Source organism: Neoarius graeffei, chromosome 25 (assembly GCF_027579695.1).
Source record: "Neoarius graeffei isolate fNeoGra1 chromosome 25, fNeoGra1.pri, whole genome shotgun sequence".
Lineage (NCBI taxonomy): Eukaryota > Metazoa > Chordata > Actinopteri > Siluriformes > Ariidae > Neoarius > Neoarius graeffei.
This window is the reverse complement of record NC_083593.1, coordinates 13,201,914-13,229,167: the sequence shown is the minus strand read 5'-3', so window position 1 is coordinate 13,229,167 and position 27,254 is coordinate 13,201,914. Positions and strand designations below refer to the sequence as shown.

At 43.7% G+C, this 27,254-nt stretch overlaps 1 protein-coding gene across 5 annotated transcripts in view; it reads left to right on the top strand.

The window, feature by feature from the left end:
* The window catches only part of ttc28 (tetratricopeptide repeat domain 28), a 473,297-nt gene that overhangs the window by 162,370 nt on the left and 283,673 nt on the right, over nucleotides 1-27,254 (top strand). The window contains exon 1 of one of the 5 annotated variants that reach the window (XM_060909519.1): nucleotides 16,218-17,139. The exons of the other annotated variants lie outside the window; for them this stretch is intronic. Within the exon in view, the coding sequence (XP_060765502.1) occupies nucleotides 17,113-17,139 (27 nt within the window). The 5' untranslated portion in view covers nucleotides 16,218-17,112. Of the gene's footprint in view, nucleotides 1-16,217; nucleotides 17,140-27,254 lie in introns of those variants that run through there. 5 annotated transcript variants of the gene reach the window in all.

Here is a 27,254-nt window from a genome sequence, read left to right as displayed (position 1 = left end):
GGTTGGAGTTTCTGGCTGCAGATGGATGTGTTGCTCAGGAGTGGTGATTTTCAGAAGGCCTGATTTAACATCTCCAGTTTAAGATGATGTTTCTAATAAAGGCATGTCCTCAGAGTAGATATGGCATGTGCACATATATAACAACCACGCACGACCTGATTCATTATCCTTATTATATAAGGCAAAAAAAAGAAAGAAAGAAAAGAAAATGGGGTCATGTTGTTAGAGGGAAAAGAATCATAACATATCAACAATATGTAGACACCTTCTGACCAATCAGGTTTGAGAATTCGGCATGTCTGTTTGACCAGTCTGACTCGAAAAGCATAAAATCAAGAATAACTCTGTTATTGAACTGCGGGGACATGACCTCAGCACTTTCAAACCTCTCCAGACATGTCGGTCAGTCAAAAAGAACCCTTCAGTGGACACCGGCCATCCCAAGGTCGTCCCTTGCACTCTGATGCATGTTGTTGGACATTAGGTCCTTTGCACCGGACTCGACAGGCACAATTAAAGCCGTATATAGATTAATGCCATAGTAAGTGAAGCAATTTTGCGTCATGGCCATTTTTGTCTCTTAATAGCAAAATCAAATTAAGGACTTGTACAAAAGGTGCAGCTGAACATCTGTGCTTTCAGTGCACGTGATCACCAGTGCAGGGTCATTTGTATCAATTGCAGCTCATAGTGATGTGAGCTGAGACACTTGAGCATTACTGTCCATGGGGCAAGTGGTGTCCTGCCCCCTGTTCCACCTTTACAGCGAAGATGAGCAGCTTGTGTGTGTGTGATAGTGCCTGAAAAGTGTTTAAAAAACAAACGAGGACTTTTTGTGACTCATTTCTGATAAATGATCAGCGGTATGAATGACTAAATACGTTCTTCAAATTCAAAAACGGACAAGTGTGCATCATTGCGAATGCAAACCAATCCAAATGTGCTGAAGGATAAATGGATTTCATTTATCCATCACCACTAAGGGTGGCATTCACGCCTTTTGAAATCCGAGGCGACAATAATATTATTGAAGGATTAAGCCAGTTTTCCAAGTCGACACATTTGGACTGGATGCTAAAGCAAAGTAAATAACCAAGGAGATCAGTCTTTAAAGGCGACTTGTAACGGAGCCCAAAAAATAAAAACAAAAGTGTCACATGACCTGGGGTCGTTATTGACACAGGCTGAAGACAGCAGTATTTGTGTTTGCCTTTGTAAAGACCAACTGGTGTTGGATGCAATTTGTGGGTGATGGGATGGTGGGTTGCTTCCAGGAGAAGCCCACAAACATGTCGGTTTCAGTCTGGCATTACAGACTTACAACAGAAGAACAGCGTACTCGTGAACCGCACTCCATTCGGGACACTCTTTCTGTTGGAATGCATATAAACCCAGGCAGTTCATGCTTCTAAAATTATGCTCTTGGTATGAGGGCCTGTGTACTTGAAAACGATCGAAGGCGAATTTCTGTGCCAATACACAATTGAAGTGGATTTACATCCAAATATATATATAATATTATGATGGAGTCTGGAAAAACGCTGTAGTTATGCACAAGGTTTATACAGAAGCAAGATTTTATTTCCCAAAAGGAAGTCTTTTTTTTCTTTCTCTCTCTCTCTCTCTCTCTCAGCTGTGCATGCAAAGTGCTTCATTCATGCTTCACAGTTCCATACAAAACATTTAGTTTTTCTAGGTGTTTCGTTGCTTTCATTGTTTCTGTCTTGTAGATGAATAAAAACGTGAGAAAACCGAACCGAAGCTCAATAATCTGTAATGAAGTATCATCGCGATAATTAAACCTTTGATTATTTTAGCATGGAGTGTATTTTTGTGGATAACAAGCTTGTAAATTCACCTCCATTTCACTTTGGGAGGAGCTGCCTAGCTAGGCAGCGTTTGCTCGAAATGAAAGGTGGTCCTACTTGAAATGCAGCATAACCCATTCGTCTCGTGAGATTTGAAAGCAGCACCACGTATATCATCTGACACGGCTAAAAGAACTGCCACTATAAATTCATAAACGTAAAGGAAATATAGCCTGTTTCGCTGCAAACATTTTACTGTTCGGAGGTTTGTTTATTACTTCCCGGATAGCTCGACTCGGTATGCTGTTGAGCCTTTATAATATGTAAATGACAGCAACAGCCAAGTTTTCATCTAACCCTTATATGCCTGGCATATTTAGCTAGTTCAAGTCGACCTAATTAAGTGTATATACACGTAACTACTCCAGTTATTGGTGTGATGACTAAATATTTACCAAAGCTTATTTAGCTAGCTCATACTTTATCAGCTTGGGATCTGTAGACCACATAAATCTGAAACTGACCCAGCAGTTTGGCAAAGGCTTCCGTGCATTGTGCTTCGTACAAAAAAAACCCAGTCCGGGCTGAAATATGCTGAACAAACCGTTACGCTCGGACTGAAATCCTGAGGGACGTGGAAAAAAAATAAACTTCAGCACAGATACATTTGCTTTCCGACAGCCAGGAACAGCACAATGTTTAGCGGTTTCCCCTTATAGCTTCTGCTCTAGGGGCTACATAAACAACCCACTATACACACATTGACGCACTCATCACTAAACCACAACGCGACCAATAGGGTGCATCAGTTGCCCTCACTTTCATAAAATCTGATGCGTTTTTGTTCGGGTGTTCCTTTTCACCAATAAAGACGTCCTGTAAAATTTTTTGACCATATTCAAAAGTCTAATGGTGGCACCATGAGGTTCATTTTTTGCCAAAAAACGCTTATTTTATGTTTTCGCGTAAGGTTTGAATCACAATGTTGGACTCCATTTATTGATTTCTTGTGAGCCAGAGATCATGTTAAGAACCTTTGCAAGGGATTGAGAAGCATTAATGCGATTCATAATACATTTGTATTGTTTAAAAGTAGTTGAACAATGATTCAATGAACAGCTAAAACTCAAACTGTGCTTGATAATATATTTAGAATATGTACTAAAAATGTGTATCTAAGATATTTGGTATACTCTATAAGGTGCCATAATGTTTCATGAAAAGTGATCGAAATTTTGTCATAAAAGTCATAAAATAGGAGCTTTTTCCATAACTTTGATCTCCTGGTGCCACCATTAAACTTTTGAATTTTGTCAAAATATTTCACCCACTGTGTTTTCTTACCAAAAGGAACATAGAAACAAAAATGCATCATGATCGGAGGAACTTTTCATTTTTAGGGGGCAACTGATGCACCCGGGGGCGGCACGGTGGTGTAGTGGTTAGCGCTGTCGCCTCACAGCAAGAAGGTCCTGGGTTCGAGCCCTGGGGCCGGCGAGGGCCTTTCTGTGTGGAGTTTGCATGTTCTCCCCGTGTCCGCGTGGGTTTCCTCCGGGTGCTCCGGTTTCCCCCACAGTCCAAAGACATGCAGGTTAGGTTAACTGGTGACTCTAAATTGAGCGTAGGTGTGAATGTGAGTGTGAATGGTTGTCTGTGTCTATGTGTCAGCCCTGTGATGACCTGGCGACTTGTCCAGGGTGTACCCCGCCTTTCGCCCGTAGTCAGCTGGGATAGGCTCCAGCTTGCCTGCGACCCTGTAGAACGATAAAGCGGCTAGAGATAATGAGATGAGAACTGATGCACCCGAGCGACCAAGCTGACCAGAGGTGAACAGGTGATCATATGTGCGACTGTGTGACGGCTGTCTTAAAACTATAATGAATTTCCTGGTTTCACAGTTATACTTTGTGACTATATAGGACACTGTTATAGAAGCGAGTTATTTATAATCACGCTGTCTGTTATCACCCAAATGAAGATGGGTTCCTTTTCTGAGTCTGGTTCCTCTCGAGGTTTCTTGCTCATGTCGTCTGAGGGAGTTTTTCCTTGCCACCGTCGCCACAGGCTTGGTCATTGGGGATTATTTCGGGATAAATTAGCTCATGTTTAAAGTCATTAAAATTCCAGAAAGCTGTTTTGTGACAATGTCTATTGTTAAAAGCGCTATGAAAATAAACTTGTCTGTGTATGTCCCTCAACGGATTTGGAAGACAAAAAGGTGTGTGTGGGTTGTTGTTGTTTTTTAAACCTAGGAAATTTGCCTTATTTAAGCACCTTTTAAGCACCAAACTTTCACCTTATTTGCAACAGGACAAAGTTAAACATATAACCAGACAGCCCATTGTTTTGCAGCGTAAAACCACAGCACTCTAATCCTCAGGCGTCACGAAAAAACTCCAAGATGAAATGACTTCGGCCAGCTTGACTAATCACATGATCGTTTCAAACGGGTTCTGATGTCTCACATTAAAAGATGTCGCCGTCGTGATCCTGCAAGTTGTAAGTTAATTAATAGGAATAAGAGCAAACACCAGTTAATTGAGCAAGTATCAGCATCTGTATTTGTTGGTTTGGGAATAATCCCAACAACAGTTTGAACACCCGACAGATCCAGGATCATGCCAATTTGTCAATAATTCAATCGACCTAACTCAGTTATTCATGTATGAAGAATGGAACCCAGGTCATATTGCAGAGAAACTCTGCTACAATTCACTGAGATTAACTTCTTTTTTGTGTTAAGGCAAACAGTTCATGACCAATGAGTGAGTGATTTGAACGCGAGCCATCTATTTGTTTTCTGTTAGTTTGTGCATCCATGATTCATGATTTAAAAAGGTAAAAGCTTCAAATAAACAGTGTACAAGGCTGCTTTCTTGTAACTTTTTCCATTGAAGTAAACTGACGCACCCTTCAGGTAAATGTCTGATGAAACTGAAGATGCCTTCAGGACATGCCCATGAGGTGTGCGAGACTGTAGGTGTCAGTGGTGGATGGGTTTGTTATGAGCATAAATATGAAAGTTAACCCTCTGGGGTCTGAGGGTATTTTCTGGCACTCTAATGATTTTGGCATGCTCTGATTTTTTTTGTCAATTTCAACAAATCTAAGCAGAATTTTCAAAATCATATGACTTTTTTGTATTCAGCACAAGTTCAGCTACAATAATATCTCTGTAGTACTGTAGGTATGTCATGCTTGTGCTTTAAAAAAAATACCAGATAAACAAAGATGTTGTAAAAAGTGGTTTTAGAACTGTGTTGGAATGTGTGAAAAAAACACGAGCTTACCCATTGTGATGAACTGTTTTGATCACTTGAGGTGATTCTGTTCAGTCTTAGGAATGGATCGAGCACAAAAACTTAAATCTGCTCCACTGATTTGGACAATTAACTAGCCATCAAAAAATGTATGTCCTATTGTTTTGGGATAAAGGGTTGGCAGTGGGAGGGGTATTCAATGAGAAGGGTAAAAATTTCCATTCCATTCAATGAGAAGAGTGAAAACCCCTCCCACTGCCGTCTCTTAATCCCATCAGGTCAATTCACAATGGGTAAGGTCATGCTTTTTCACACAGTTCTAAAACTGCTTTTTACAACAGCTTCATTTATCTGGTATTTGACTTAATTTTGGTATTTTACTCGATTCAGTGTGTCTTGAAATTAACTCTTGTACTATTTTACTCAGTTCAGAGTCACAACCAACTCTGTTACACAATTACTCTAATTTTGCTCTCACTCAACTCGAAATTTTACTTTCTAAAGTCAAAATAGAGCAAAATTAACTATTTTTGAGGAAAATACTTTTAACTCTGGAAAAACTTGAGTCATTTTTCCTGTGTATGCACTATAGCCCATGCATATCAACCGATCTGCTCATCAGAAATAGAAGAAATATTTGTAAACACTTACTCGAGCTGATCTTTGGCTGGATCGAGTCGAAGTTAAAAAAAAAAAAAAAAGGGCACCGCATCACAGTTCTCAAGATTGAACCGAATCGCTGTCCTGAATCATGAAATGAATCATGAACTGATTTGCTGTCCTGAAATTGAATCACTGTCCTGAATCCTGAAATGAATCATGAATTGAATCGCTGTCCTGAATCATCCGAAGCACATAAAATCCGCGTGCCATCTCGCAACAAGTTTTACCTCCAAATAGCCTAAACTATGGCTGACAGATTTTTACAGTGGGTGTTCCTGAGAGAAAACAATTGAAAGCGAAAGAGTGAAAGTGATTATCATGCCGTTACCATGTGAATAGTTTTTTATGAATGTGTAATTGCGTGCTCAGCGCTCCGACTCCGGTGTGACTGAGGAAGGTGACAAGTTATATGTTTCATCTAATTTAGGTAATTTAAAAACTATAATATTATTTGGGGGTGGCACGGTGGTGTAGTGGTTAGCGCTGTCGCCTCACAGCAAGAAGGTCCGGGTTCGAGCCCCGTGGCCGGTGAGGGCCTTTCTGTGTGGAGTTTGCATGTTCTCCCCGTGTCCGCGTGGGTTTCCTCCGGGTGCTCCGGTTTCCCCCACAGTCCAAAGACATGCAGGTTAGGTTAACTGGTGACTCTAAATTGACCGTAGGTGTGAATGTGAGTGTGAATGGTTGTCTGTGTCTATGTGTCAGCCCTGTGATGACCTGGCGACTTGTCCAGGGTGTACCCCGCCTTTCGCCCGTAGTCAGCTGGGACAGGCTCCAGCTTGCCTGTGACCCTGTAGAACAGGATAAAGTGGCTAGAGATAATGAGATAATATTATTTGGCAGTGGGCACATAGGAAAGTGTCAAGTATAAAATTTCTGTCAATATGTTTATCATGCTTGTATGATAAAAAACTTGTGAAGATATTTATCTCAATACATGATCTACTCATTCTAAACCTGTCGAGCTTCACCGGTGAAGCTCTCAACCCGAAAGGGTTAATAATGGAGATAAAGATATTGAAACTTACAACCTTACAGTATCTTTTGATATTAATGTAACTTGGGCGGCACGGTGGTGTAGTGGGTAGCACTGTTGCCTCACAGCAAGAAGGTTCTGGGTTCGCAGCCAATGGGGATCTTTCTGTGTGGAGTTTGCATGTTCTCCCCGTTTCTGCATGGGTTTCCTCTGGGTGCTCCGGTTTCCCCCACAGTTCAAAGACATGCAGGTTAGGGTAACATGGGGCAAGGTACCTACCCCCCAGCTGCTCCCTGGGTGCTCTAGCATGGCTGCCCACTGCTCTGGGGGTGGGGGGTGGGGGGTTATGGGTTAAATGCAGAGAGGAATTTCACAAGTGTAGATGTGATGAATAAAGTTCTTCTTCTTGTGCTGGAAGAACATTAATGGTTACAACTTGTGCGAAATAAAAATCCAGAGCAACTTACCATAGAAACAGGATACAGTTGTGGAATTAAGGGTTCTCAAAGGTGCTCGAGGGCCTGACTGTGGCAGCCTGGCAAGACTGAGATTTGAACTCACAACCAGTAGCCCAGAGCCATAACCGCTGAGCCACCACTTCCCCTGTAATGACAGTGTGAGTTTTGGACTCTGCCACAGGAATCGCTGAATGCAAGCCATTGTCAAAGCTCCAAGCTGAACACCACAATAGGCAACATCTTGGAAGTCATGAGGCTTGAGGAATTCTCCTGTTCATGCCCTCATGCACCATAGCTTCACACCTGGACAATGGGCCTCATTTGTCAAGCAAGTGGAGCATTTACAGAAGAAATGTAATATTCATGAAAATCTGGTTGGTCTGGAAACCTTTTGTGTCGTACGAGAGCTCCTGTACCGGAGATTAACTCCAGTAAACCTCAATTAATCAGCCTTGAATTGTATACTTGGTGTGAGCTACTGCAAATTTGTTCATGATAAGTCCAGCTTGAATAAGGAAGACCTGATATTATTAAAAGATTACTAAATGGGGCACCAAAGTACAGAGTTGGTGGAGGAACATAGGGATTAGGGCACCATTTGAGACAGAAATTCTTGTTCGTACATTAATTAGTAGTGTGTGTTACTGGTAATTGTATTTCCCAGTTATGTTGTCGTTTCTTCCTCGTGTTCTTTTGGTTGCTCCTGAGTCATTTCCGTTTCCGGTTGAGGGTACGCTGTGCGCATTTTGGCTGCCACTTCTCACCGGAGATTTTTCTTTTTCTTTTTTTCTCCCTTTGTTTTGCTTTTTGCGTTTGTATAGTTTGATGTTTGTTTGAATGTTTTGTCCGCTGGTTGCGGTGTAGCTCCGGACCCAGTTTTGGCGTCGGTTGCCTTCAGGCCTTGGTTTGCCGTGGGTGATGCCTGTGCTCCTGACTATGGACTGAACTGAGCTTGTTGCTCTTGTAGCATTGGGGTTATCCAGCGCTCTGTGCAGCGGTACTTTTGTGCTTGGCGTGGTATTCCGAGCAATGTTGCCCGGTGGCTGTGCAGGTGGTTTGGGACATACCATCGCTCTGTGTGGGATTTATCTTTGTGCACTTTTTGTGGGATTGTGGGTAGCTATGCTGTTGGAATTACATCCTGACCCTCTTTTGGTGGACTCTCCCCCCCCTTCCTTAACGACCTTGGGTGTGAGATTGATAATTAATCTCATCTCATCTCATTATCTCGAGCCGCTTTATCCTGTTCTACAGGGTCGCAGGCAAGCTGGAGCCTATCCCAGCTGACTACGGGCGAAAGGCGGGGTACACCCTGGACAAGTCGCCAGGTCATCACAGGGCTGACACATAGACACAGACAACCATTCACACTCACATTCACACCTACGGCCAATTTAGAGTCACCAGTTAACCTAACCTGCATGTCTTTGGACTGTGGGGGAAACCGGAGCACCCGGAGGAAACCCACGCGGACACGGGGAGAACATGCAAACTCCGCACAGAAAGGCCCTCGCCGGCCACGGGGCTCGAACCCGGACCTTCTTGCTGTGAGGCGACAGCGCTAACCACTACACCAACGTGCCGCCCATTGATAATTAATTATTAATTAATCCTATTAGGGGTTGCCACAGCGGATTTGATTTGGCATAGATTTTACACCGGATGTCCTTTCTGACGCAACCCTTCGCAGTCTATCCGGGCTTGGGGCTGGCACTAATTATGCTTCGTAGGCTGGGTATTTAACCTAACCTGCATGTCTTTGAACTGTGGTGGAAACCCATGTAGACATGGGGAGAACATGCAAACTCCACACAGAAAGGCGCCCGTCAGCCATGAGGTTCAAACCCGGAACCTTCTTGCTGTGAGACGACAGTGCTAACCACTACACCACCATGCCGTTATGTTGTTAAGCTTAACGTACTCGTATCAGTTGTACGCAAATTGAATAAAATAAATGGTGAAACTAGCCACTCAGTTACAAAAAAAAAAAAAGAAACCGAGCCTTAGAAAGAGTTAGTGTGTCCCTCTGGTTGCTGACACGCTGCAGTGGCTGAGCTGTATTACTGTAACTTTGAGTGTACTTCATGTTTAGTCATCAGTGGTCGTTTGATCATTTTCAGCTCTCTGTGAGCTTTGCCTTTTATGGAGTTTTGTAGACATTTTTAAATGCAAAGCAGCTGTGCGGACCCGTTTCATCATTTACAAGTGATTGGCATAGGTATGTGAGTGTGTTTTGTAGATGTAGAGTGTGATGGGATTTTTATTTCGTTCAGTTTGGCCTACAAATACATTTACCCACCACGTTTTGGGAAAATATTTTGACATGCAAACAGAGGGGAAAAAAAATGGACTCAGGTGATCACGTACACCAAGCACGTCAATATACAAAGCACCGTGTCTCGTTGACTCCTGGCTAGAATTTCTTGCACACCAGCGTTCCCTCTCTCATGCCATGTTAGAAAAGCAGGAGCGTGTCCGAGGAAATCTATTATGGAGTATACGGCACATTGCAGCTTGACACACAACAGATCATTCTCTTATCAGCCACTTAGTGTTGGCTCTAATAAAGTGTTGCACAGCATTAAAAGAAGATGCTGTGGCAAAATACAACCGGTTTATACGCTGAGTCACTGTAACCCGTCCTCCTTTTATACAGCGACATTATTAATTCAGTGATGCTTTTATTTGTCTTAATTTATGGATTTATTTTTGCTTCCTTTCTTTATGGCACCTGTCAAGGGGTGGGACATACAGTGGTATGCAAAAGTTTGGGTATTCCTGGTCAAAATTGCTGTGACTGTGAACAGTTCAGCAAGTTGAAGATGAAATGATCTCCAAAAGATTTGGGCGGCACGGTGGTGTAGTGGTTAGCACGGTCGCCTCACAGCAAGAAGGTTCTGGGTACGAACCCAGCAGCCGGCGAGGGCCTTTCTGTGTGGAGTTTGCATGTTCTCCCCATGTCTGCATGTGTTTTCCCCACAGTCCAAAGACATGCAGGTTAGGTTCCTCTGGGTGCTCCACAGTCCAAAGACATGCAGGTTAGGTTCCTCCGGGTGCTCCACAGTCCATAGACATGCAGGTTAGGTTCCTCCAGGTGCTTCATTTTCCCCTCACAGTCCAAAGACATGCAGGTTAGGTTCCTCCGGGTGCTCCACAGTCCAAAGACATGCAGGTTAGGTTCCTCCGGGTGCTCCACAGTCCATAGACATGCAGGTTAGGTTCCTCCAGGTGCTTCATTTTCCCCTCACAGTCTAAAGACATGCGGTTAGGTTAATATGGGATGGCCTTGGGCTGAGGTGCCCTTGAGCGAGGCACCTAACTCCCAACTGCTCCCCAGGTGCTGTTAGCATGGCTGCCCACTGCTCTGGGCATGTGTGTGTGTTCACTGCTTCAGATGGGTTAAATGCAGAGAGGAAATTTCACAAGTGTGTGATGAATGAAGTTGTGCTTTCGTTCTTTTCTTTCAAAAGGCATAAAGTTAAAGATGACTCATTCTCTTTATATTTCAAGCAAAAACAATTTTTCATTTTCATCTTTGGCATTTTCAAAATGACAAAAAAGGAAAAGGGCCCGAAGCAAAAGTTTAGGCACCCTGCATGGTTAGTACCCAGTAACACCCCCTTTGGCAAGTATCACAGCTTGTAAACACTTTTTGTAGCCAGATAATAATCTTTCAGTTCTTACCTGGGGGATTTTCACACCTTCGTCCTCGCAAAAGGCTTCCAGCTCTACAAGTTTCTTGGGCTGTCTTGCATGCACTGCTCTTTTGAGATCTATCCACAGATTTTCAATGATGTTTAGGTCAGGGGACTGTGAGGGCCAGGGCAAAACCTTCAGCTTGTGCCTCTTGAGGTATTCCATTGGAGATTTTGAGGTGTGTTTTGGATCATCGTCTAATTGTACTAGGACTCCATGCTTCCCTTGATCAATGAAATGTGCCCTGTGCCACTGGCTGCAACACAACCCCAAAGCATGATCAATCCACACCCATGCTTCAGAGTTGGAGAGATGTTCTTTTCCTGGAATTTGGCACCCTTTTTCTCCAAACATACCTTTGCACATTGTGGCCAAAAAGTTCTATTTTGATTTCATCAGTCCACAGGACTTGTTTCCAAAATGCATCAGGCTTATTTCGATGTTCATTTGCAAACTTCAGACGCTGAATTTTGTGGCTAGGACGCAGGAAAGGTTTTCTTCTGATGACTCTCTCATGAAGGTCATATTTGTTCAGGTGTCGCTGCATAGTAGAACAGTGCACCACCACTCCAGGGTCTGCTAAATCTTTCTGAAGGTCTTTTGCAGTCAAACAGGGGTTCTTATTTGCCTTTCTAGCAATCCAACCAGCAGTTCTTTCAGAAAGTTTTCTTCATATTCCAGACCTTACCTTGATCTCCACTGTTTCTGTTAACTGCCATTTCTTAATAACGTTATGATCTGAGGAAACCGCTACCTGACAACACTGATACGTTCTTGTAGCCTTCTCCTGCTTTGTGAGCATCAGTTATTTTATTATTCAGAATGCGAGGGAGTTACTTAGAGGAGCCCATGGCTGTTGATTTTAGGGACAAGTTTGAGGAGTCAGAGAATTTATACAGCTTTGAAATCTGCATCATCTGACTTTTCCTAACGAAGAATTTGAACAAGCCACAGCTCAATAAGCTAATTAAGGTCTGGAACCTTGGTAAAAGTTACCTGAGAACTCAAATGTATTGGATTGCCCAAACTTTCGCATGGTGTTCTTTTTCTTTTTTCACTCTCCAATTGTACAAAACAAAAATCTCATCTCATCTCATTATCTCTAGCCGCTTTATCCTGTCCTACAGGGTCGCAGGCAAGCTGGAGCCTATCCCAGCTGACTACGGGCGAAAGGCGGGGTACACCCTGGACAAGTTGCCAGGTCATCACAGGGCTGACACATAGACACAGACAACCATTCACACCTACGGTCAATTTAGAGTCACCGGTTAACCTAACCTGCATGTCTTTGGACTGTGGGGGAAACCGGAGCACCCGGAGGAAACCCACACGGACACAGGGAGAACATGCAAACTCTGCACAGAAAGGCCCTCGCCGGCCACGGGGCTCGAACCCGGACCTTCTTGCTGTGAGGCGACAGCGCTAACCACTACACCACCGTGCCGCCCCCAAAACAAAAATAATACACAAATCTTGCAGAAAACGCTGGAAAGAAATGTCTCATCTTTACCTTTATGCCTTTTGGTGATCACTTCATCTTCTGCTCACTTAACTATTCACAGTAACAGACATTTTAAGTAAGGGTGCCCAAACTTTTGCATGCCACTATACTAATGCATCTCAATATATCATCAGAAAGTTTTTTTTTTTAATTCAAAAAGTTAAACTTCAACCCCCTTCACAAAGAGGGTAAGTCACAGAAGGTCATTGCTGGAAAAGTTGGCTGGAAAAGGTGCACAAGCAACAGGGATGAGCGTAGCCTGAAGATGATTGTCAAGAAAAGTTGATTCAAGAACTCGGGAGAGCTTCACAAGGAGTGGACTGAGGCAAGTGTCAAGGCATCAAGAGCCACCACGCACAGACATCTTCAGGAAAGGGGCTACAACTGTAGCATTCCTAAGATCAAGCCACTCCTGAAACAGACAACGTCAGAAGCATCTTACTTGGGTTAAAGAGAGAAAGAACCGGACTGTTGCTCAGGGGACTTGATAAAACACAGTGGACCAACAGGAGCAGATAACATGGCACCCCAAATCATTCACAGCCTGCAGAAACTTCACTCAGACTTCAAACATCTTGGATTCTCTGCCGCGCCACTCTTCCTCCAGACTGTAGGACCTTGATTTACAAATGAAATGCAAAATTTACTTTCATCTCAAAAGCGGACTTTGGACCACTGAGACCACAGGCCGGTTCTTTCTCTCTTTAGCCCAGGTAAGACGCTTCTGACATTTCTCATGTGTTTGGCTTGATATTAGGTACGCAACAGTTGTATATTTCACTTTACATATAATGAATATAGAATATATGAAAGTTTACCTTTTTGAATTAAATTACAGGGGAAAAAATGAACTTTTCCATGATATTCAAATATTTTATTTTAGTATTTAATATGTAAAACACTACATTTGATCTACCTACAGAAACACTAAAAGGGGAAGTACATGCAAGCTTACTTACACTGTGCTTTGTTTTGGGAGTTGATCCTTCAATAAAGTTGTCCTTTTCAGTTCTTTGACTTGTCCTTGTTTTTCAGTTTTTGCACTTTTTATGACTAAACCCGAAGACAGAGGGGACTTGGATCATCAGACTTTACTCCACCACTGAAGTGTGCAGAACACAGTCGCGTGTTGTCTGTCGGTGTCAAATTTTGATGGCGAATTCTGGTTAACCACACTTTTCGACGCTTAGCCTCTTTAGGTATTCTATAAAACTTCAATTCAGGAAAAGTAATTTTTTCCCCATGTGAATTCGAAGAAATGACTGCGGTTATCTGAGTTAATAAACAAATCTCAAGTCAAAAGTCAAAGTCCCTCTCACGCCAGAATCTGGTCTTCCCAGGCAGTCTGCTGTCCCAGTACTTATCAACTCTTTAAGGCGTATGGGTGTGGCGCCGATCTCCGTTTCGATAGCCCTCGGCCTCTCTCCTATACAGCTATGGTTACAGTGGGGTGCTAGTCCTCTGGTAACCATGAGAGTTTGACTTCCCAACTCACTCCTGTATTGTAGCGTGCCTTGCCAGATGGCAGTAGGTACCATTTTTATCCCCCGCTGGCTGAAGGGCCTGAAGGGGGATTATGTTGTGGCAATGTCCATCCGTCCGTCCCAGGAAGGGTATGCTCTTTCTAAAATCAACTCCTCTCACAATTGTTGGAGGAATTTCACCAAACTTGACAAGAGGCATTGTTACAGTATATGTCGGTAGTACGCATATTGTAATTTCATTCAGTTCAGTCGTATTTTACCAGAGTTACAGCCCTTGATTAACAACCTTGTACTTTCACAATTTCATGAAGGTGTGCTCGCCTTCTGACATCAACTCCTCTCACAATCGTTGGACGAATTTCTCGAAGCTTGGCAAAAGGCCTTGTTATATGACAGTAATACGTATATTGCGATTTAATTTGGTTTGTGAAAATTTTCCCAGAGTTTTGAAACTTGGTTAAATAACTTGTACTTTGACAATTTCACGAGGGTGAACGTTCTTCTGAAATCAACTCCTCTCACAACTTTTGGAGGAATTTCACGAAACTTGACAGAATTCTTTGTTATATGTCAGTAGTGCGCATATTGTAATTTCGTGCAGTTGGGTCACATTTTACCGGAGTTACAGCCCTTGATTAACAAAATTGTAATTTGACAATTTCATGAGAGCGTGTTTTCCTTCTGAAATTAACTCCTCTCACAATTTGTGGAGGAATTTCACCAAACTTGGCAAAAGGCTTTGTTATATGACAGTTACACGCAGATTGAAATTTCGTTTAATCTGGGCAAAATTTTTACCAGAGTTCTGCCCTGATTATTAACAAACTTGTACTTTGGTGATTTCATCAAAGCGTGCTTGCTTTCTGAAGTCAACTCCCCTCGCAATTTTTATTATCCCGCGCTGGCCGAAAGACCCGAAGGGGGATTACGTCGTGGCAGGATTCTTTGTTGTACGTCGGTAATACGCATATTGCAGTTTCGGTCAGTGCAGTTGCATTTTACCAGAATTATGGCCTAGTCACCAGCAGGGGATATTGTGCTGTCAGAGCACTCTTGTTGTGATGGTCGTTGGTATGACCTGACCGCGAGTAGAACTCGAGAGATCTCCTGGTCAAGAGGCCAAGATCTCTTTACCAGGAGATCTCCTGGTCAAGAGATCTCCTGGTAAAGAGAGATAGGTTACACAGTGACGGTAGGCTTGACATGCTTGATTATAATATAAAGTACACTATTATATTAAGTTGTTCGTTGATAAATACTGCATTGAATCTGATCTTTATTGTTTCAGCTCACTTAACACATTTTGTACTTTTACACTTTCTGCCTGTTGATGCGTCGCGCTGTCCAATCAGAGGCGGCCAAATTTGCATATTACAGGACGGATTTCTGGGATAGCATTGAGTTTACAGTTCAGAGGGATCGGGCTTCTTTAGATGCTGTCTTCTTAAAACTGAATAAATATTTAAAAAGAGCCAAATGAGCCAGTCTTTTGAACGGCTCTTTTCAAAGAACGGATCACAAAGATGCGGATCCCATCAAAGAGCCATAAATCCCATCTCTACTAGCGCGCCCTGCCCGCGCTGGTTCGGGAGGGGGCGTGGCATTACAGTCTAGCTGCTATCGGTTTTCTAACCAAAGTCTCTGTTCCAAGTTCCTGGCAGTTTCAAAAGCTTATGAAAAACCTACATCATGCCACAGAGCGTTAATCTCACGATAAAAAAATTATCGCCGTTAAAATTGAGTCAAGTTAACGCGTTAATAACGCGACATTTTTGACAGCACTAATATATATATATATATATATATATATATATATATATATATATATAGGGCGGCACGGTGGTGTAGTGGTTAGCGCTGTCGCCTCACAGCAAGAAGGTCCTGGGTTCGAGCCCTGTGGCCGGCGAGGGCCTTTCTGTGTGGAGTTTGCATGTTCTCCCCGTGTCCGCGTGGGTTTCCTCCGGGTGCTCCGGTTTCCCCCACAGTCCAAAGACATGCAGGTTAGGTTAACTGGTGACTCTAAATTGACCGTAGGTGTGAATGTGAGTGTGAATGGTTGTCTGTGTCTGTGTGTCAGCCTTGTGATGACCTGGCAATTTGTCCAGGGTGTACCCCGCCTTTCGCCCGTAGTCAGCTGGGACAGGCTCCAGCTTGCCTGCGACCCTGTAGAACAGGATAAAGCGGCTAGAGATAATGAGATAAGATATGTATATGGGGTGCTGTTTTACATCCTGGGCAGGAATTGTGTTCAATGGAACGAATGTGGTTCAGGGTTGTGGAGTATATACTGTATGTGAGAGAGAGAGAGAGAGAGGAAGGCGGCGCTATGACCCAGCGGACTCCTCCTCTCCCTCCCGGTCCCTGTGGCTGAGCTGAGCAGAGCAGAACGCTGTGGAGCGGAACTCATTACTGTCCTCAAGTCCACTTCGTGGCTGTTTACGGGATGTCCTTCTAACTCTTCGAGCTGAAATTCCGAGGATTAATCTGTTTTGACTTTCTTTTCCCTCCCCTTTTTCCTCCTTTCTCAGCCTGTCTGTGTCCTTGTGGCTCCGTCTCACTCTCTCACTTCCACTCCCGTCCTTTTTTTTTTTTCTTTCCTCCTTGGGATCTTATGGAATTACGCATCATCTCTGGAATCCAAACTGAACACGGACTGCCGTTTTGTCGGGACATTTCCCCCCACAAAGTAGCCCAAGTGCTGTATTCCAGACCAACTCTCTCTGTCTCTCTCTCTCTCACTCTCTTTTTCTCTCTCTTTTTTCCCTTCCTTCCAGTTTGACAGATTAGATTAGAGATTTTACAGCCAGGAAATCTGTGCCATCTCGCATTGCGCGCATGAAAATAACATCACCAAGACAGTAATCATTAAAAAAAAAAGAGAGCGACGGAAAGTTTTCTTTCTCGGGTTTCAGCTCAGTGGAAAAAAAATAGGAAAAGAGGGGGAAAAACTGCTGTGTGGTGGCGACTTTGGGTGCTGCACGTCTCGGCACACAGACTTGTGGGTGGTTGAAGGGGACAGTTCGCATCCCTGCTTCAGATCCCTCTCCAGATTACTGCGCTTCCGGGGAAAGGAGAGGAAAAGTTCACCGCGTTTGGGTCGAAACGCGCGGGATTAAAGCGCTGCCGCAGCGCATTCCGCTGAGAAAATGCTGCAACACTGAAGAAAAGTGCCGAGCCACTAATATGACTTGTCGGCGCATTGAAACTAGCACCAATCTCAGTCCTCTGCTTGCGTGATGTTTTGATGCTGCACATTTTTGGTTACAAATATGATGAAATGGCAGCCCCGGAAGAAGGTGAGATCTTTTTTTTTTTTAAACGTTCTATCTTTTGAAGTCTTCTGAAAGTTGTGCCAAATGCGCTGTGCCACAATTCTGCATTTTACGCATGTGGTGCATTTTACGCATGTGGGCGGATTGGCACAGACCGCGCACCCTTCCGTTATTCGTATTTATTTTATTATTATTATTATTATTATTATTATTATTAGTAGTAGTAGTAGTAGTATTGTTCACACTCTGAGTAGCTATCCAGTAATCTACACTGGCATGTGTTGCTTAGGTCCAGTCAGGTGATTTGGTGAAATCCACTCCAGTCTGGATGCGTGTCTGGGTCAAGTCCCACTTTCCCGACCTCAAACTTTCACTATCCGTGCAGTCAGAGATGCGCACAGCTGATACCTCACTCACTCACACTCTCACTCACTATCCACAACCTGATGTTTAGCCTCCTCTGCATTCTCATTTCTCCTGCTAGGATGCATCACTGTGTCATCAGCTTGTACTTAAATCACAGACCTTTTATAATATGCTAATAATCTAACAAAGCATGCATACATCACCTGACCAAATATTAAAAGATAAATAACTGATAGAAAATGCTACTATGACCTTATTGACCATGATTTTTTTTTTTTTTTTGCCTATAGACTGGTCATGGTTAAAGCTTGCAGTTCTCTTTTGTTCCACATGGGGGCGAGAATGAAGTTGATTCATTTTTCTCGCATCTGAAAAAAAAAGTGGGGTGTTTTTTTTTTTTTGTCTGTTTTTTAAATACATCTTGATTAGTTTGCTCTGTGCTTTCAGCTGGAATGGGTATTAGCAGTTTTCTTTGAATTCATCAGCATTCAAATCTACTGGATTTGCAAATAACAACACCATGCTGCGTGACTCATCTATGCAGCTGTAGTGCACCTCTTTTTAAAAAGAAATCTGTAAACAGACCACTCTGGAGGATTATGACAACCGAAAACTCAGTCGGAGAGGCCCAGAACGCACACGTTTCGAGAAATTGTCATTCAGAACGCCACCTCGGCTTCAAGGGACGTGACAAATGCGAGGGAATGATAATAATTCCCAGCAAAAGGCGGCTGCTGTTAAATCTCGGCAGGTGTCAGATTGCGTCCTTTGTCAGAACCTCTTGATTACGATTTCCACCATTTCCCCCGCACAGGGCCTTCTGTAGTTGATCAAAGCACCACAGGTTTCACTCCACTCCAAATGGTTTTTTTTTTTTTCTCCTTTTGAGCAATCGTAAGGCACTTATTGTTGATTCTTCCCCAGGATGGGGGAAGGATGCTTTTTAAAATGTTTGGAATGTCTGGATTTACAACTCCTGATAAGGACACACTTGTGTTGTGTTGTGTTGTGTGCAATATTGTTTTGAGAGCACTAGTATTATTGTGTCTGCACCGTGTGTGTGTGGGGGGGGCAGAGGAACTCTTCAGAGGAAGAATCAGAAAGCAGGGCCTGTTGGGCCAAGGTTTGGCGAGACTCTGTGCGGTCCTGGCCAGCTGCGCACATTCCTCGCAGCGTTGGCCTCGCATATTTCCTTCAGTGTTTCCACAATCCCTGAGCTCTTTGGAGAAGTTGTCACTCAAAGAGGACATGGTGCTCACTGGGACATTGTCATTTTGTTGAAGATGGTAGGTTTGCTTCACCAACCAGGCCAAGCTTTGGTCCTGCGACAACAGAGGCAAGAAAAAAAATCTATAAAATAATACCCATTAACAAGTCTGAAAGGGTTTCTTTTAGCGTGCATATCAAACCCGAGCTACTTCTGCGGTGGGTCGGACGCTGTTCCAAGAATTTTCTTTGAGGCTTTAAGGACAGGTCTTTCTCGATCCAAGTATGAACATGACATTCCTTGAAAAGTATTTTGAAGCCACTTATTTTCATCCATCTGTTTTTTTCTTTTTTTTTCCCAAGCGTTCTCAACAGTTTGACCCAAACGTGTCCTCGTGATCACTTGGAAGAACCACAAACTCAAAGAGCTGCATCTTCAAACACAGCTCTTGCTCTCAGCAAGATGTAGATCAGTGTAAGATTTCCATGTGTTGAAAGGCCTCTGTCTCAGCATGTGTTGCGATCCATTATCCCACCTCTTCAGGCTCAACACTCAATAAAAGCCACAACCCCACTCTGATCCATCTGTCTTTTTGTGTGGTTTTCATTGCATCCCATAATTTTTAATAGTTTTCACCCCTCAAGTTATCCCCTCTGTCACTTCTAAATAATTTACAGCTTGGACTAGCATGCACCAGGACCCGAAAGTGCTCATCTCAGATTTTCCTCTTAGCCTTAATTATCAGTTTGATGAGCACGAGAGGCGAAAAAATTGATCTCGAAGCCGCATCCTTCCTCAGAGTGTTCCTGAGCGCACTTCATTCCAAACACACGTTATTTCACACAAGCGGCGTGGATTTCTTCCAGTCGTATTCGCTCATTCTGTGTGCGCTCTTTGAGCAGATCAATACAGGTGGCAATAAACATGGCGAGTGTTTGCCTGAAACCCCAAGCGAGTCTTCCGCTCCTGATTGGATTACACTCATATGTTCAAAAGCACTTCGTATTTCTCCACACCGCGTTCGATAACGTTCTGGGAGTAGCCGGTTTTGTTTACTGCGGATTACGAGAGGATTGTTACGAGACTCTCTTCAAGCCTTACCACCTCAGCAGATCAGCCTCCCTATCCATTATACGCAACCAGTGACTGATAGAAAGCCCATACCCTAGAGGTTACCGATTACAGAGGGCTGGGCTGGAGACAGAGATGTAATTAATTATGATGTCAGAGATGCTGAATCAGGGTTGGAGTCCAGAAAAGCGTGTGAGGCCAAGCCACGGAAGATATAACTTTCACTTTACAGTTTGGTGCTTATTGATTTAAAGACAAATACATCCAGAGTAAAAGTGCCTGAAAGGTTTTGATTTGGTTTCTGGGGCAGCATCGATGAAACTCCGAGCTCTTGCGTTTTAAACCCGGAAGAGTTTTTGAGGTTTTAATATACAGCGCTTTCATTTTTTTCTTCTTCTGATAAGCATGACGGGTCAGTCATAATCCTGATTAATATCTGGACGGAGCTCTGATTGCGGTCGTCAGGACTGAAGGATAATCACTTCTTCGGTGTCATTACAGAGGCGTGTGAAGCTGTTTTTCTCCATCGTGCTCTAAACGATATTGCTGCAGACCTGATTTAGTGGGGACTTCAGCGGAGTGGGCTTAACCCTTATCTGCAGTGATATTGCTTCTGTGCTAACCTAATTTGGTAGCTCTTAACCTCCGAGCAGCTTCTGGGCCTTATCTTCATTCGATTTCTGCTTTATTTATTCGATCTCTGAGCAGAGGCTATCTCTGTTCTGACATTTTATCCATCAACGGAACGGCCCTGACTGCCGGCTTGACAACAGACCACGTCGCAGGAAACAGCTCGACGAAGCCACGATGACAAACACACTGCCTTTGCGCACTGTGTGCAAACGTGCATCTCATCACTTGGGCTCCAGTCTCGGACTTCCTGCCGTCCGCATTTATGATGCAAAGGGACGAAAAGTCACGAATGGCGAAAAAGGAAGACGCGGCGCTCCGTAACACATAAAGCAACTGACGCTAGTGCTGGAGCGTATGGTGTAAAGGTGTTCTGTCACACCCAGTGAAACGGAAGAGGGAGCATGTTGCGAGCCAGCTGGATGATTAACGGTAAGGAGTAGGTGCACCTGCTGTGTTCTCTGACAGGCTAGTATATTTACAGCCTACCGCTTTGTGTGGAATTGAGCTGAATCAAGCTTGCAAGGCAGGCAGCCAGCAGCGAGTCTCTCTCTCTCTCTCTCTCTCTCTCTCTCTTGCTTGTATCTGAACAGTTAATGCAGTTGAGGAAGTAGTGGATGGAAGTTATTAGGAGGCCTGGCAGTGGTCCCTTCTGATCGTGCTTTTGCAACACAAAGACAAGGTGCCTGCTCAGGGGGGTTTAATAACGCAGATCGTTCACCTCCTCCTACAGCTGCAAAGCTACAAGCACAATCCAATATTATCTGTACAGCGTTTTCTTACGATAGCTTGTAGCTAAAGGACCGGAATCATTCACTTACTGTGGGGGTGAATATCTACTTGGGATGGAACCAAATACAGATACTTCATTCGGATTGAACGCAATGGATGCAAACGCAGGTATGTATAGAAGGTGCACTTGTTGTTGTTTTTGGACTAAGCTTACTTGACGAAGTAAATAGAAATGACAGTCCAACATTACGTTAAGACACGAAGAGTCTTAATTTCTCTCTTGTCCATCGTGTTTCGATGAGGACCACTGACATCTCCCTCGTTTACTGTTTATGTGTTCGTGTATGGCTGATGAGGCCAATGCGAGCTCGGAACCCCCTCCTGCATGTGGAGCACACATGATCCGGTATTAGACTGCTGCTGCTAGCACACACTTTCCTGCTAGTTCTCTTCTGCCGCTTCAGTGCGACGCTGCGCGGACTGCAGGGCACCGCTGTGGATTTGGGCTCTCCATCCTGGTCTGTCTGCCATCGATTCTTCCCAGGTTGATGTCAAAGCTCCTTAGGGACTCCTTTAGGTTGTCTTTAAAGTGCTTCTTTGGGCGGCCGCGAGAGCGCTTCCCTTCACACAGTTCGCCGTAGAACAGTCTCTTTGGAAGTCAAGTCATCAGGCATGTGGACAAGATGTCCTGACCATCCGAGCTGGGCCTTCTGAAGCAGGCAATGGATGCTTGGTAGTCCCGTATGCTCAAGAACTTCTGTGTCTGGGATTCGGTCCTGACACCAGATATGCAACAGGCGCCGCAGACAGGTGGTATGGAAGTGCTGGAGCTTTCTGGCCTGGCTTGCGTACCCAGTCCAGGTCTCTCAAGCATACAACAGTGTTGGTAAGATGACTGCCCTGTACACCTTCAGCTTGGTTTCTAGGCTGATGCCTTTGCGCTCCCAGACTGTGCAACGCAGTCTTTTAATTACTACAAATAAAGAAAAGACACTGGAGCACCAGAAAACCGTCAGAGTTTGCTAGTAGTAGTGTGTTTCATGATTGCCACAGTTGTTAAACCAGAAATGGTGGAAATGGCTGTTTTTTCCTGAGATTGAGACGCTGACCTCGTCTGCTCCTCAGACCTGCCTGATCCATCCTGATGCCCTGTGTCTGGTTGGAGTCTCATCACATTGCTCCTGTAGAGGACGGCCCCCATGTGGACAGTTGAAAGTCACACCTGGAGGACGCTCTCGACTCTTACAGTAATGCTTTTATGGCTGAGGACTACAGTTGACTTGCTAACTTTAGGACTGCAGTTGTCATGAACAGTTTTGCACTCAAGTTTCCATCAATGAAGAGTTATAACATCAACGAAACTGACTTCATGTTAAAACTGTTAATGTTATAGTCAGGCTGTCTGTTGTCGCCCAAATGAGGATGGGTTCCCTTTTGAGTCTGGTTCCTCTCGAGGTTTCTTCCTCATGTCGTCTGAGGGAGTTTTTCCTTACCACCGTCGCCACAGGCTCGCTCATTGGGGACAGATTAGGGATAAAATTGGCTCATGTTTAAAGGTATTCAAATTCTGTAAAGCTGCTTTGCGACAATATCTATTGTTAAAAGCGATATAGAAATAAACTTGACTTTTTCTTTCCTTTTTTAGGATCATGGTGCTACACGATTAAATAGTTTATCGCGATACTTTAAAACAGGAAATCAAGATCAAGGATAACTTAAAGCTAGACGGCCTTTCGATTTCATAAAATAAGTGGAATTTAGTTCCTGTGATATATGTTTATTTCTGTAATATCTCAAAAAAAAAAAACAGGCCATTCTGTAGCTGGGAAGAAGTTATTTAATTTGAGCGGATTCCCGCACAAATGATGTGCATGAAATTGTAGACAGAAGAAGTCCGTGTGTGCATGCGCAGGTTTGCCTTCTTCTTCTTCTTTTGGGTTTTACAGCAGCTGGCATCCACAGTGTTGCATTACTGCCATCTACAGGTTTACCTTGACCGTGCGCTGACAGTTCCATCATTCTGTCGCTAAATGTAAAGCTGATCACACCGAGGTGCTCGCTGACCGCCCATATTTATTAGTTTGGTCCTGCATTTCCTTTCCTTCGTATATAACGTAACGTCTTTTCTTCTTGCTTTCCGTTACTGTAGTCAGTCTTTCATGTTTCATTCGCATCCTCCATTTTTCTCTCCAGTTTCAAATTTGTATCCCAGAATGCCTTGAATCGGGTCATGGTGAAGCAGGAAAAAATAGCAGAGAATTTAGGGCCACATGGCCCTAAATTCATTAATTGTTATATTTAAAAAAAAAAAACCTAATAAAATCGGAAGTCTGTGATTCAAATTCAATAGTTTTTGTTCCACTAAACAAAAATAACTGGGTGTCGGGGAAAATTCTTTTTATGACTGACGCTTGAAAAATCTGAACGGCAGTATAGCTTTAATTTTTTTTCCCCAAACATTGCAGGTAAAATAAATTATTAATGCAATGAGCAGGATTAAAAACACTCCCATCCACATCTCTAGTATGAACTGGAGCCAGAATACACACCCAATGCTGACATTTCTATAGACTGGCATTTTGTTTTCCAGTTTGTTGCACTTTAGACCACGCCAGATACGGGTATTTGGATCTCTAAGCAGATAAAGATACAAATAGTCACATCGTGTTCCACCCCTAATCCCTATAGTGCACTTCCCATTTTACCCAGTTTTATATTTTCATCTTTGCCACGCTTGTCGCTGTAATCCTGTTTGCTTTTTTTTTTTTTTTACTTTAAAAGCCGGCAGCGTTCTAAGTGTCTTGGCACACGGTTTGAGCGAATAGAAACTATCATTTTAAGACGGCATTTCCCTTTTAACATTTTCAGTGCAATGCAGAAAATTAGCTCCTTGTCGTGTTGGAGGTTTACTGCCGCAAGAGCTCATCTCAGCCAAGCAGCCAACCATCTAATATGACCAATAATGCTTTTGATTGAAACCTATTTACACAATTTTGCTTTTTACCCCAGGCGGGCAGATGAGTTAATTAGTTGGATGCGGTAGATATGGTGTGTGTGTGTGTGTGTGAGAATGCTGTGGTGGTATCACCAGGAGGGGAAGGGATTGCTTTGAGTTTGATGTTTCACCATGTAACGGTGCAGTGCTGATTGGTGTGTGTGTGTGTGTGTGTGTGAGACCAGCACGGCTGCTCCCCAGGCCCAGAGGTATTAGAAAAAGCAGTCAGTTGAGCAAACATGCAGGCTCAATACGCAGCATATTTCCTTGTGCGTCGAGGTGGAAAAACACCTCAAATACTCCGGCCCCTTGGATCTACTCTAGCAAGAGCCTCTTGTTCTCCACTCCAAAGGAAGTGAAGCAAAGGCGGGGGGACGGCTGTGTCTGAAAACAGGGGCTGGCCCAAAAACATTTGATGAGGATACCTCACCTACTGTTCTGCAGCCTAATGGCCTGATTGCTTTTTTTTTTTTTCTCTCCGAGATTATGTTTGATGCTGAGTCTTTGTCAGCATGAGTCTTTTCACTGCCTGGCTTTCATCAGAATATTCTGTATAAATAATGAGCTTCATGAGTCTGTCGTTCAGAGGGATGCGCGACTAAAAACGTCTTCTCATGTGTGCTCCTCAGATTTTGTTAGATGGCTGAGCGTCTGCTCTTGTACACCGAGCAGTTTTTGTTTGTGTGCGATTGCGATACACCATGAACGCTAGAATATGGCGACATGTTTTTATTATTATCCCCCGCTAGCCGAAAGGCCCGAAGCGGGATTATGTCGTAGCGAAGTCCGTCCGTCCGTCCAAGAAAGGGTTCTGACCTTCTGAAATCGATTCCTCTCACGATTTTTGGAGGAATTTCACAAAACTTGGCAAAAGTCTTTGTTACAGAACAGTAATACGCATTATTGCAATTTCGTTGGCAATATATTGTAGCAGGGGATACTGTGCTCTCAGAGCACTCTTGTTGTTATTATTATTATTATTATTATTATTATTATTATTAAATAATGATCTACACATGCAAGGAATGAAAGCACAAGCCTGTACGGGTTGAACAGAATAACAGCACCGAGACTCCAAACAAAGTCGAAGACACTTATAGAGGGATTTTGGATCATGTCTTTACGCAGAAGGCTCCAAGCGTCTTTGTATTTGTTGCACCTCCTCTTCTCGTCAGACCACAGGCTGATTTTCAGTACGGTTTAAACCTGGAGCCTGCTCAGGTCATTTCAAAAGCACTCCATGTCCAAAATCGCTCACTTGTTTACTACTCCGTACTCCCTATATAGGGAATTACTATATAGAGGACTATATAGTGAGCTCATTGTTAAAATGGGGGGAAAAAAAAACAAAACGATTTCCGGACAGACCTGGCGACTTGTCCAGGGTGTACCCCGCCTTTCGCCCGTAGTCAGCTGGGATAGGCTCCAGCTTGCCTGCGACCCTGTAGAACAGGATAAAGCGGCTAGAGATAATGAGATGAGATGAGATTTCCGGACACTACTCTGCTGCGCCGTTATTTACGTCATTACCGACGCACGATTAAAACGTGCCAGATCAGTCGGCTGGTGGGTTTTCAAAATAATAAATACATGTATGTGATAGGGCGGCACGGTGGTGTAGTGGTTAGCGCTGTCGCCTCACAGCAAGAAGGTCCGGGTTCGAGCCCCGGGGCCGGCGAGGGCCTTTCTGTGTGGAGTTTGCATGTTCTCCTCGTGTCCGCGTGGGTTTCCTCCGGGTGCTCCGGTTTCCCCCACAGTCCAAAGACATGCAGGTTAGGTTAACTGGTGACTCTAAATTGACCGTAGGTGTGAATGTGAGTGTGAATGGTTGTCTGTGTCTATGTGTCAGCCCTGTGATGACCTGGCGACTTGTCCAGGGTGTACCCCGCCTTTCGCCCGTAGTCAGCTGGGATAGGCTCCAGCTTGCCTGCGACCCTGTAGAAGGATAAAGCGGCTAGAGATAATGAGATGAGATGAGATGTATGTGATAAACGAGCGTATTTCCCACATTAATAAATACAAAGTACTTTGTGTCTGCTGCATCTTTCAGTCCTTTTAAATCAAGGCTGAATACATTTCTTTCTTCTTTGCCGCTGCCTTTTATTAAATCAAATTTGAGGCTTTTGATTTGATTTCTTTCAGCACGGCCGCAGTGCATGATGGGATATATTGCTTGGTTTGTGACCATCGGTTGTACACTACTTTTCGTGATGCATTATGGGATACTTTGAGTGCACTATATAGGGTGTAATAATTCTCACTATACATTCGGACAGCACTACAAAATGGCGAACTCACTATAGTCCACTATAGGGAGTGATTTCGGACACAGGGACTGACTTTGTTGTGCTTGAAACATTCCTGTGTTGATTGAGATGTTTGAGGTTATAACTTAGTTGAAGATCTATGTATGGCCAGGTCTTAACCTCCTGGCTGAGACAAACCTAAATCTGAGCTGCTCTAACATATATGCAATGCAAAGAAGCTGGATTTGGAGTAGGTGTCTAGCTCTTCTGCATGTGTGTGATATTTACTGTACATTGGACAGAAACCAGTAGAATAATTGGTACTGTTGGAAAAACTATTGCATTCCAATGTGCCATGATCCTGTTGTACTGGTAACTATCGTCGCTGGATGATGATATGGCTTGTAGCTTTGGAGCGGGGAAAGGGGTGGAGTCATCTGCGAAGTCAGACTAATAAGGTTAATACAGGGCTACAAGTTACAAGGTGCAATACAATTTATGCTTGTCGATCTACAAGCATCATGTTTTTCAACATTTAAACTCTTAAACCAAAAACTTAATGGCCATCATGGTTGGTGATTCCAATCCTGTCACCAACGAGCTCAAGTCTAAGCATTATCACATTGTTTTAGATCAAAATGTCATTCACTGGATTTGTCCTGGTGGTGTAGTGGTTCGAGTGGCACTGTCGCCTCACAGCAAGAAGGTTCTGGGTTCGAGCCCAGCGGCCGACAGGGACCTTTCTGTGTGGAGTTTGCATGTTCTCCCCGTGTCTGTATGGGTTTCCTCCGGGCGCTCCGGTTTCCCCTACAGTCCAAAGACATGCAGGTTAGGTTAATTGGTGGCTCTAAATTGTCCGTAGGTGTTAATGAATGATTGTCTCTATGTGTCA